General features: G+C 35.6%; 1 protein-coding gene across 3 annotated transcripts in view; it reads right to left on the bottom strand.

Moving 5' to 3' along the window:
- Nucleotides 1-12,919, bottom strand: part of EML5 (EMAP like 5) — a 108,478-nt gene that overhangs the window by 22,678 nt on the left and 72,881 nt on the right. For 2 of the 3 annotated variants that reach the window (XM_075753733.1, XM_075753734.1), the window contains exon 27: nt 11,970-12,096. In XM_075753733.1, the coding sequence (XP_075609848.1) occupies nt 11,970-12,096 (127 nt within the window). Of the gene's footprint in view, nt 1-10,289; nt 10,305-11,969; nt 12,097-12,919 lie in introns of all 3 variants that reach the window. The other variant, XM_075753732.1, reaches the window with a different exon arrangement.

Raw genomic sequence — 12,919 nt, 5'->3', positions numbered from 1 at the left:
TTCATTTTTTAATTTTAAAACATAAAGAAATTACACTCTTATTTAGACGTTTCTACATTATCAACAGAAAACACTCCCAATAGCTCACAAATTTTATCATATTAAATATATATGGAGAGATGTCATCTAAAGTTTTGCAGAGGAAAATATCTTTGACCATATTTGTTCCCCACTTTCACAGTAGATGAGTAGTTTCAGTTACAAATACACTAACCAAGAGCTAACAGGTATCTCTCAGTGCCATAGAAGCCTCCTTATCACTGTGTGCTACTCAAATTGAATCAAATCCAATCAAGTAAAACTACTGAAATGCATGAACAAAAATTGAAAGGCACAGATTCTGTGTGGGGAATGGGCTTTCTGAAAGCACTTCAGTGATACAGAGAATAAAAACCTGCCCTTATTCATTCAAGTAAATAAAGAGATGGAGAGAAACTAATACAGCCCAAGTGCAATTAAAATTTGCTGGGAGGGAGAGGGATATCAGACAGCCTCATCAAACATCTGAGGTAAGTTTACATTAAGATTCCCTCTTCTCTTGTAAAGAACAACTTTTTTTCCCTGTATCTTTTTTGAAATGGTCACACTGACCTCCCAATATATTAACAAATAAAGCTTTGTTCGGGTTTTGGAGTGTTGGGTTTTTTTTCCATATGAATATAAGTACTGCTTAAACCTGAACAAATTCTAATGCTTACAATCTCTGAAGCTAAATGGCAAAATAATAACCAGTTCTCTGCCTGTGCAATCAAGTCTTTGAAAAAAGAACAGGCTTAACAAATTAAATGAATTGCACAAACCCATGATTATACATATCCTGTCGTTATTTTATGGCTAAGAATTACAGTTATTGAAATATACCTAATACCTGATTTGTGTAACAGGCTAATGATATTAAGAGCAGCTAACTGATTTTTGTCCTACAATTTATTACTTGGAATTACAATAAAAATTCCTTAATTCCTTTGATACCTCTATAATTGCTGCTCATTTATTAGGTAACTAGGAACACACTTATAAATGCAAGAAGTTCCTTAAAAAACACTTATATAAAAGTGGTTCTTTAAAAACCACTTACATAATGTTGACTTTAAATCCTTTTCTAATTAAACAAACAACATGTACCTTTCTCTTTTTAAACAGGGAAATCAGGAACAACACTGAAGTCCTGAAAATTGGAAGACTGTATACCGGTGATTCTGTTGGTGCTAACCAACAGAAGATTAGCACCTGGGGAGGAAGAGGAACCTATAAACAAACAGTATCAATGTTCACTAGTTTTCCACTGTCATATTACCTCTTCTCTCATCCCATGCAGCAGCTATAAAATCAAATAGCAAGTACAGAAGGGAGTATTGCAGAAATGTAAGACTGGCATGCTGTTTGTTGTGCATGCTGCTTCTGCTGGCATGTTGTAGAACTCAAAAAGGCTTCTGGAGAAAAAGAAATTGAGTTGTCAATGACATATTTGGGACTCAAAAGAATATCACAATGCCACCTTACTCAGCTGTGAAGCACCAACACCTAAGATATAACTGCCAGCCTACACATACACCAGCAGAAAAAAAAAATCCAAACCTTCTTGATGAAAGTAGAAGATACTCTTACAGTTCCCGAGAGCCTTCCTAGCTGAGAGACAAGAACAATTTCTGATGCTTTTCAGACAGCAAGGAAATCTTTAAATGTAGCTTCCTTCAGATTACATTGCAGCCAGCACATGGAACAGGAACATCAGATTCTAGATCTACGAATCTTGCATAGATTTTTCTATTACTTTGAACAACAGACTAAAAAGTGTATCAGTAACTAATGCCACTTTTTAAAAAAATAAAATCTATGAAAAGTAGCACAAGAACAAATGAAGATTTGAGATCAAAGACAGGAGACTACTGTGCATTACCATCAAAAAACTCCACCTGATCTGAAACAAGAAGTCCAAACTGTAGGGAAATGAGTCCAATTCTCTTAGGACAATTCCTGTCAATCTATCCATAAAAATACTTTTATGCCCATCTCAATTTAGAAGAAAAAAAGGCATTCCTAGAAACGCTATTATTTAGGAGGAACAGTGTACATTTATCAGTTGTCAGAGACTAGCGTTGTTTGCTGTGGCAAAGAAAAATACAGAGACTGAGGGAGCACTGCATAGGTCAGGGGAGATTCAAGGAAATAAAAAGGATACATCTCAAAACAGCAGAGAAAATCCCTGTAATTACATATTTGAGGTAAAGAAAATGAAAAGTAGGCTCAACAAGCTTTTCCCTGAAAAAAACACAAAACCTAAACCCAAGGAAAACCAAACCACCAAACCCAAGCTTAATAGCATTAGGAAACTTGATGACTATAGGTCATCCAGACAGCTCTGGAGTAGAAGTGTCAATGCCAGCTGAGCAGGCAGGCAGCATGCAAGGACCATAGGGTCCATCACTGGAGGTCAGTCCTGCTTTACAGATGAGGGTAGGGGAAGATTGAGCAAAACTGCCCAATCCACCTCCTGCTCACTCCAGAATGTTTACAAATATTTTATATTTTTAATTTCTGATTTGTCACGGACAATCCAGCAGCAGTCTTATTACTGTTGCTCTAGAAATTGATAAAACACAGCATAAGGAGCCCTTCTTCCACTTGTCACCCTCACATTTGACACAGAGCACTCAAGCTTTGTTTCTTTCCCTCCCCTCCTGCCTCTATTCTGATTTATGTCCCTGAAAGAGAGGAAAAAAAACCAGAAAAACTAAACAGAGCAGGAAAGCATATCTGAAGTTTCATGAAAGCAGTAAAAACTGAAAGGACATGGTTTTGGCACAGGTTTGTGTTACTGGAATTTAACTGACTGGAGCTGAAGATTTCTCTGCTGCTTGGGTCTAGAATGTGGCATTTTTATAACATCTGCTACCTGCTAATCCCTTGTGATAGAATGGGAGAAGAGGTAAAACAATCTCACATTATACAACTGCTTGAAAAGACCATCTATACTTAAAGGTGTACAGATAAACAAATACAAATACAGGTTGATATCCATTCTTAGCCATTCATTAGAGTACATTTACATTTGTACATTATTTTACAAAAGAATAGTGACTGGACGTTGGTCAATAAAACTTGATTTGACAATTTATACTCAGCTATATTATCTCACAGGTCACCTAACAATGTATAAAGCACTCATCTATGAAAAACTCTATACTGATTCAGAGCAGTGGAACTGGAACACAAATTACAAGCACGTAAGTATTTTTTTTCTCCATTAAGTTTCAAGATGACAACTTGTGCATTTAAAAGCAGGAATGTTGAAGGACACGGGAATACATTTTCCAAGTGCTTTTTTTAAAGGTGCAAAAGCTGCAGATATTTTTCATTTCCTATTTAATGTGCAGGGAAGTGACTCATGGCATATACAACACACAGTGGTCATACACCTGCACATATAACTGGCTGCATGCTCAAAAACTGTGTATAAAAGATGGGAAGGAGAGCATGAATGACATTCTGGGGTGAATGCATATACGGATGGGGTCAGTTTGAACATGTGGAAGGAGAGTTCCAGCCATCTATCATAGGGGAAATAAATACCTTAATATTGGCACTTTGTTTTCAACATGAAATTAGAATATATATTTTAATATTTCTTGTTATGAGACCACAAAATTGAACACAAGCATTTTGAAGTAGTTTGTGATACAAAGAAATCCCTTTTTCATGGTTTTAGACATAGTTTCAATATTAATGATATTGCTACCCATGTTGTCTTGCATGATGATATTGTATTTCACTCTATTTTTATTACTGATAGTGAGTAATAATACTGAATTATTCATAGGAATAATTATTTCTGGCTCTCTGGTTTGTTTACTTCTAAAGTTATTCACAGAAGAAGGGGTGGTCTTCTGTGGTTAATATAAACTGCCATCAATTCTTTGAGTTCCATGGTAACTTATGACAATGCCAATTACAACATTTATTTCTGTTTTAAAACTCCAAGCATTACTTTGGGCATGATTTCATAAAGCAAATTACAGCTGTTGGTACAAAAGAAAATGTCCCTTCCTGTGAGGGTCACCATAGCTGCACCTCATGCTTTGCAGGTCTTGCAGAGACCTCATCAATTGATTTTGCACTAGCCTTCAGCATGAAGTGACTTTTATTGCCCTCCCCAAAAAGTGTTGGTAAGTATGAAGTACAGAATTAATTTTAAAAGTAAGGAGTTCTTTCAATTTACTCTTGGTAAGGTTTTCAAAGTCACTTGTGAAACTGTAGAGGTCTGATTTCCACTAGAAGATAATGAAACCTGGTAGTTTTTAAATACTGCTTCTTGACCACAATTAGTCATAATTATTACTCACACGACATACGTAAGTAAGTGCCATTTTGTATGCACTAATGCAGATATAGGTAATCTAATACTTAAAGAATCTAGCAACTTATACACCTTGACTTGTCAGGTGCTGCTGTCCCATTAAATGTAAAACAATCCACTTTTGAGGTGGATAGCTGTCCACTAGGGACTGGAGAGAATGCTGATCTCTATATTTTAATAAATATTATTGAAAAATACTATTTGTAAAACATAGGTAAGTGTAATGGTCCATGTCATCAATAAATATCTAGCTTATTGTATGGAACAGAACTACAATGAATAGATAAACATTTAAAATTTATAATACAGCAATATTCTGAAGAGTGATAGGTGCGTGGTATAGCACCCAACATGACAGATGGCTTTTTAAGGAAAATGGGAGATGACAGTAAAATACGGACTAGATAGCAAAATAAAAGCATTACCTGGAACCTCTTTTCAGCAGCAGGTGGGAAAGAGAAAAGGATTACTTATACAAGTTTGGCTGAAAGCTAGGTGTCAGTGAATTATTCATAGGAATAATTATTGCTGACTCTCTGGTTTGTTTACTTCTTTTTACAACAAGGGGATTATTCACAACTTCATGGGTTATGTAAGTTATTATTTGTACAGAAAACCCCCATTCACTTAAATAGGAATTATGAACATATGTTGGCATAAGAATGTAATTCTGAGGAATGATTCCTATTGTTAACAGGGATAGAAAGCAGAAGCAGACCCACAAACCTCTGAAGTATATCAAGTGTTTAAAGAGTTGGCAAAGAACACCTGAACTACTCAAAGAAAGGTTATGCAGATTTAACTTTCCAAAATGAGCTGATGGATAGAACAGTCAACTCACTATTAAAGACAGATGTTCAAAGTTCACTCATAAAAATACATTCAGTTATACTAAAATACAATTATCTCAGCTAGTCAAAAGGTGTGGGGTACTGAGCACTGATGATATATACTGGTTTTTCATGATTATTTAATTCAGTTTACATTGACAGAAGATATCTTGGCATCCATTTCACAAATTTGTTGCACTGGATGGGTTTTCTCAGTCACGTATGACGCATATTCCTATGCTTTGATTAGCAAAAAATCATTATGAACCATCAGAATATATGGGCATGTACAGATTATTTCCTAATATTTGTACTATGCATGGACACTTTTCATTAGTCTGATTAGCAGGTACACTTCCTTTGTTTTGATTTGCTTTTCTTTTAAGAACTACTAAGCAATTCAAGTGCAGCGAGGATGACACTAGTTCTCTTTTTCACTTACAGGTGAGGCAAAAATAATTTCTCTCTCATCTGTTAGGGAAAACTTCCCAGAAAAGTAAGAAAACAGTGTTAACAACTTACAAATAGATTCCCCACCCCCCCACCCCCAATGAAAATAATCCATTTTACTGAATCTCTTCTAATTAGTTGCAACTTTATTCTGCATGCAAGACTGATGCACTGTTTCTTCATAGAGGAAACAGCTACAACTTTTCTTTGAATAAAATTCAAATGTATCTTGAACAGGTTTTATAGTCAATAACATGCAATTCTTCAAAGACTACAGAATTCAAATACCTACAGTTATTTTTCAGAATAAGCACTACACAGGGGAAACGAGTTTCTCCAAGAATGGAGCACAGTTTTCTCTTACAATTTTCCTGAGTCCACTGAACCAAGCGTTCATATAGTCAGAGGAACATTTTTAGCTTTCATTTGACAGTTTCAATTTTTTAATCTCCAATTCCAAGTGTTTCAATTATCCTTTTCTAAAGGTCTTCAATAAACACATATTGTTCACACAACTTCTTAGGTTCTGTTGATAAAGTCAGTCTACATAGGTCATAAACCAAATACAAATCTTCCAACCCTCATCACTGGGTCATGTAATTGTTCCTCTAGACATTTCTTTTCTGGTCACATCTGATTATTTTAATTGCAAATGAGTAGGGTTTTTTCCTTGCATTATCTGGTAAACCTTGATACTTTGGTAACTGGCTTTTTGATTTCCTCAAAGACATCAGTTTTAGCTCAGCTTTGGGTGGAAAAAATAATTACCTCAAACTGGTAAAGGGAGATCATTCCTTTCCACAATGTTGTTCTAGTCTATCACTAGTGCTCAGAGACACAGTAATACAAGTAATTAATCATAATGAAACTCTTGCTTGTGAGGAATGAAATCTCCAGACATTTCAGGGTTTTCAATCTCAAGGTTAATGCCCTGCAGTAATGTACATTCCAATGTGCAGAAACTGATTCACAGAAAGGTGAGCTTCAAAAAGCCCTGCTTTCTATAAGTCAACTTTAAATTTAAACTTTCCTGTAATCAAATTTATTCTGCAAAAAGAGTGAACAGAGAGAGGGAAGAAGCTGCTAATAGAAAGTCCCTTGCTATAATTTTTCATTTTGATTCCTGGCTTCTCCCCTCTCCCAAATCACACTAGTTGACAGAGCAAAAGGAGACTGTAAAGGTGACTTTTTACAAAAAGAACTCTAGAATTTGTGTTATTTACATTCATATCACAAGCCAGTAGACTGGCAAGCAGAAAAATCTAATAGCATTCTGTTAATTTATCCAAAACAAATTAAGATGTTTGTATAAAGTCTCTGAATTTCTCTTTCAGTGGCAATTACAAGGTAATAACTGTGAGGTTCAGATAAAGGAAGCTTCATTTCAGTAGCTTCCTTTCACTCTCACCCCCTTGGAAGTACAATTTAGGTTTATTTGCTGTCTGTATCAGTTAAAAAACCATCTTCACTTCTGGATCAGTAAAGGCCTAGTTTGTAAATAGTTTATTAGTTTCCTTCCCATTATGAATACACAAGCATCTAAAATAGGTTATGTATTTTTGCATATGTTCTTACACACACACAAAAAAAATCCTCAAGCCAAACTAAATAAATAAATAAATATTTTTTCCCACAATGCCTGGTTTTGAGTTGCATCTGGGAGTGGATGTAGAGCATCTAAAGAATTTTCAAATGATATAAAACACTGAGATCTTCCCATACAAGAGATCTAGCGTGTGGACTGAGTAACAGTATGTATTAAGACAACACAACAGTGATGACTATGAGACACAAACTCTTTCAGAGGTTTTAGCTGCTTGTAGATTTTTAGTATGGTAAATTTATGGTGAAAAATTAAACCAGAATTCCTGGTTGTTTAGTTTTGAGATCTCTTGGTACAGCCATTCTTATCTAAGGTACATTAATCACAGCATCGTCCCTTTGACAGTGACAAATAGTGAACTCTTCAGGGAGTATAAGAACAGAATAAGAATGGAGTGATATTCTACAGATTCTTCTCCCAACCTCCAGTGATTTGGAGTTCAGGGAGTAGCTGAGCCAGAATTGTTTTTAAAATTAACCATCTATGATGGATCTTTTTTCTGTGCAATTTACCTAGCACAAAAACATACTGGGAAAGAACTTTTAGTAAAGGATAGAAACAGTTTTCCAATTTATTTTGTGCTGCTGAATATCCATAAAGCTATTACACAATGACATTGGACACACAGTAGACATCTTTTCACATAAAAATATTATCTTTTAATATTATTATTATTCAGAAATTATAATTCAAATTATAGACATAAATGCTGCCTTACAGCCAATGCTCTTTTGTGTCTTCAATACAAGTTAAAATAAGTTTTCCAATGTCAATGACACATCACGTTAATTTTACTAGAAGCGAATGGTATATCATCAGTAGGGATGGCCTTAAACTACACTGCAAGCAGACCTTAAACCTATTGAATCTGAATGAAATCTCGAGTTCTAGCATCCATGAGTTTTTCAAAAAACGTGCCTGAAATTTAAGGTTTCAAAATATTTCTATTCAGCATATAAACATTTAGACCACTAACATCTCTTATTTTCAAAAAAATATCTGTCTCATTTTCTTTCAAATACTGAACTGCTTAGACAAGATGTTACAAAAAAAAAAAAAAAAAAAAGGTCCCAGAAAATGTGAGGAAAATCACGTTTGTCCTGAAGGAAAAAATAAAGGCAGTGCTGCCTTGAAGTATGAGTTGATGCAACTCACACCTCAAGTTAATGTATTAGCCATAAAAATGATTAAGAGATAGAAATTTCCACTGCTTCTGTGCTGTTGTGAAGGGGAAAATTTTATTTTTTTTTTAACTGCTGTCATTGCAGGGGAAAAAATGATAATTTATGAGCAAAACCAGAAAATTGAGAACAGGACACTAACTCTGTTGGAGAGCAAAAATAATCCTTTGTTCAGATTCATGTTCTGGGAATTGCATTTACATTTTGAATTAAGGGTCACTGGAAGAAAATTATTACGCTACACCAAAAGCAGAATCCCATGATCCATACACTTCACAGAGAAGTTACCTACCCACCGGACCATAGTGTTTTGCAGCCTCTTTTGCTTATTCTCCCTTTCTGACCCTAGGGATTCTTTCATTCCTTTCTGCAGAGCTTTAGCAAAAAGGAGTGACACTGTTTTGACCCACCTAGTGATGCATGAAATTTTAATACATTAAGTGGCCTCTGATTACCTATGTCATCCTACTACTTATAACATAAAAGGTGAGATCAAAATTTTAGTGAATCAAAGTCAAAATTACTTGAAAGACATTCTCAGAAGCACATTCTACACTGGTATGTACCTGTCATCCTGAGACTACAAGGATTCCAGTAAAGTGTTACTACAAGAAACAGATCTCTTCTAATGTTTGCCAGTCAATATAACAAACCTACGCATAACATGGAATGGCACAGATGTACTACCCACACTCTGAGTAGTATACCCAAATACCCTGTAAATGAATGAACACAGAAGGTAAATCTGTGTAAGTTATACACGCTCTGTGTAACTTATACAGAAACACTGATTTTACAGATACACATTTTTTTTAAAGGCTTAAAACGGGAATTAATTTGATAAAGGTTGCTAGTGGTATGACCTAAAATTTAGATGAAGACAGTCATTTTCTTGATTATGACAAGTTGTCTGCAGAAGGATACACAGAGATTAACACAATTCTATCATCTTTCTCTGGAGATATTAAAAACCCGCCTGGACGCCATCCCGTGCAACGTACTCTAGGTGATCCTGCGCTAGCGGGGGGGTGGGACTAGGTGATCTCCATACATTCCTTCCAACCTCTATTGGTCTGTGAATCTGTCACCACAGGGATGTGATCTCCTTGGGGAAACAGGGTCCAGGTAGGTATGAGTGGTGTTCTCCTTTCTTAACGGGTGTAGGTCAAGTGTCCTGGCAGCTCAGACTACAGGTCTGAAGGGTGGCCTAAGGATTTGTCGTGCTCAAATGTAAAAGCATGGTTTTGAGTATGTGTATATTCTAAATAAAGTATGTGCAAAACCTCATTACCTAATGCAGGCACCTAAGCTAGTGATTTTGTATGTCATATGAATCTTATGTGGACCTAGAAGCTCAAAGTATAGGTACATTGGTAAAATGCTGCAGCCAAGTCAGTAAGGCTCCTCTCATCCCTGAAGCTTTATTAGCTTCACAGTGGTGCAAACATGGTGATACTGCTTTGTACAGCTACTTCAGGCATCTCTGCAATGTGCTTCCTGCACTTTTTATTCCATGTTGGACCTCTACACCAACACTGTGATATGGTCTTAGAGAAGTCCACAAGAAGTTAAGCTCTGACGATAAGGTACTTAAGTCAAGCTGTTCCTTAGCCGCTCTAAAGTATTGAGGAAAAGAGGATGAGTTTTGATGACCTCCTCCCAAATACTGTATTTAGCACCCACTCAAGTCTACTCAGACTGAGAACTGGGCTTATTCTTTGTCCCTGATCCCTTTTCTACCCATTAACAGGCTACTATTTAACAGTAAAGAGTTAGTCTTCACTTCTATTTCAAAGTATAACTACTTTCTCAAGCAGCTTAAGTTATTAAAATGCATTTGATCCTGGACTTTGTGTAAATGAACTTACCTCACTACCCCCTGCCTTCATAGGAAGCAAAAGGAAAGGGAAATAAAAAGAAAATAAAAATTAGTATCTGTGAAAGCAGACTTACTAAAACACTTACCAATCTTACACAGTATTAACTTCAACAGAACAGAAGTTAAAATGCATACAGTAACCATATTCTGGTTTTATTCTTCATAAAAACTTTTTTTTTGAAGTTTTAGGGTGCCAAATGTTTCAACAATGCAGGAAATTTAATTCTTCCATGATCTTTTATGCATTCTGAATCAGAACCTAGTTACCTTACTACAGAATTAATTTTCTTTAATATTTTATTTGAAACTGAAAAACACAACTCAGCTTCCAGAAACAATTATTGAAAGAAATGAGAGGTTTACAATTTAAAGAAAAATAATCTTAATCACAGCTTTCATTAACAAGAGTAAATATAAATCCAAAATGTTGATACCATGCACATCATTATTTCTTTTTTGATTTCCACATCAAAGACATCTAATTAGTAAATAGACCATTTCTCATTTTAAATGACCATTTCTCATTTTAAATGCAAGACAGGGAGCCACATTCTCATAAAATGACCATTTCTCATTTTAAATGCAAGACAGGGAGCCACAGCTTTATACACTGGCATACTTTCTCTCCTTCAGCAACATGACTTAAAACCAAAAGATGACACCAAAACTCCCACTACCGTCAGGCTGCATTTCTCAACAAGTGCATCACAGATCTGTCAGCTTCACTGTGGAAAGAGGCATGTGCATCATAACAGGAGTCCTCACATTACCGCAGGAAGTTTCTGATCTCCTATTCCCCCATATCCTTACACCTAATTATACTGTGTTGTGTTTTCCTACTTCCCTCTCTTTAATACTAGCATTCCTCAACTGCCACCAGATTGTGTTAGGAATCCCTCTTTCCTTTTCCCTCACATACACTGTCCACATCTATTTTGCTGACAACAAACAACAACTTTCAGGGTCCTGTGCTCGGTTGCAGATTCTATAACAGTTTATGTTCTAGTGGTTACAACTTCTTTTTCTTATTTCACATCTACCTTACCTGCTGCTCTTAGTTTGCTCTGCTGCCCACCCCTTTCTCTTCTAAAGCATACAGTAGTGAACCAAGCAGTACAACTAACACTGCAAAGCAATCAGCTTCATTTTCCAAGACTCATTAATACAAACTGCAGAACCACTGTGTACAGAATTTTTCAAAGAAAGGTAGAAGTTTTCTGGAGAAGAAACAATGCAAGAAGCAATTACAGCTGAATTAATCAGTCTGTTGGCAAAAACAAAAAATTGAGAGCTGTCAATAAAACAATTGTATGGGTACATGCCTATAATGCCATCACTAGATAGCACTTTGTATTTAAGTTTTAAAAAGGACATATTATTAAACACCAGCAAATAACATAATTATCTCAAGTAGCTCCCCAAACATAATAATATACATTTATCATTTGCAGTCTTTTGTGCTAACTGAAAAAGAAATACAACCTAGTCCTTAGGCATGACTTTTCTTAAGTTGTATTGTTTTTTTTTTTTGTTCCAGAGAAATATTTCCACTCTTTTTATACATATCCTCTTAAGTTGTATATATGTACACCAATATAATTACGTTTTACTATTAATTAACCATCTTTTCAGATTGCCTTCTTGGCTAGAATTGTAATTTAGCAATTACCTTTCATCTAAGGTTGGCTCCTTTTGTTGCAGATGAGGCTTAATTCCAAACATTGGTCTAATGTTTGTTGATAAGGCTTTGATGGTGTAATTAATTTCATTTTCCCTTGTCACATCACTGTCATAACCTACCGAAATCAGAGTGAACAGTATCAAAACAAAATAAGATACCAGGAAAAAAAATTAAACCATAATTCGCGCAGGTTTCAACAATGTACTGGACTACAAGAACAATTACACCATGTATTATTAGTAACATAAACACACAACAGAAAGCAAGTAGCTGGGAATCACGAACATTGTTAATAAAAGACATTCTACGAAAAAAATTCTGTACAATATCTTTGTGGAAAAAATGGTTAACAAAGATTCAAGGGACATTCAGAGCTACCCCATTTCTGCTTGGTTGGCCTTAACTCAGGGTCACTAAGAAATGACCTCACTACATGACACCTGCTGTTAAATTCTGGAAGATTTAGTGTCAGGTTGTTCTCAATTTCAGGATCCATCCATTAGGATGGAATCTATAGGTCTGCACACAGTTCTTACACAATGCTTAGAGACAGTCAGGTACACCAAGATGATGTTTACTATAGTAAATGTGGCAAAAAAGCTAAATAGTGACAAGGTTGTTACTTACCCTCCCCCTTTTCTATTTTTTTCCTCCATAGATTGAGACTACTAATGCCAACTTTATGAACAGACCTTAACTGAAATTAATAGGACTTGATGAAGAGAAACTTTTGTGGAAAAAGATGTCAGTGTCTTTTCTGGTAAAGCTTAACAGACCTCTCTTTCTTTTAGAGTATTTTTGAACACATAGCTTAAGAGGATTCTGTGTAAATCACCAGAGGTTAGGGAAGGTTATTCGGCAAAGATGTGCTAACAGGTCACAGGCAGGAGCTGAACAAAAACTGTGAAGATTGCAATTTTTGATTCAGAAAGCTAAAG

The sequence above is a fragment of the Balearica regulorum genome, chromosome 5 (assembly GCF_011004875.1).
Source record: "Balearica regulorum gibbericeps isolate bBalReg1 chromosome 5, bBalReg1.pri, whole genome shotgun sequence".
Classification (NCBI taxonomy): domain Eukaryota; kingdom Metazoa; phylum Chordata; class Aves; order Gruiformes; family Gruidae; genus Balearica; species Balearica regulorum.
Note: the sequence above shows the minus strand (reverse complement) of the source record. Positions and strands in the feature narration are given on the sequence as shown.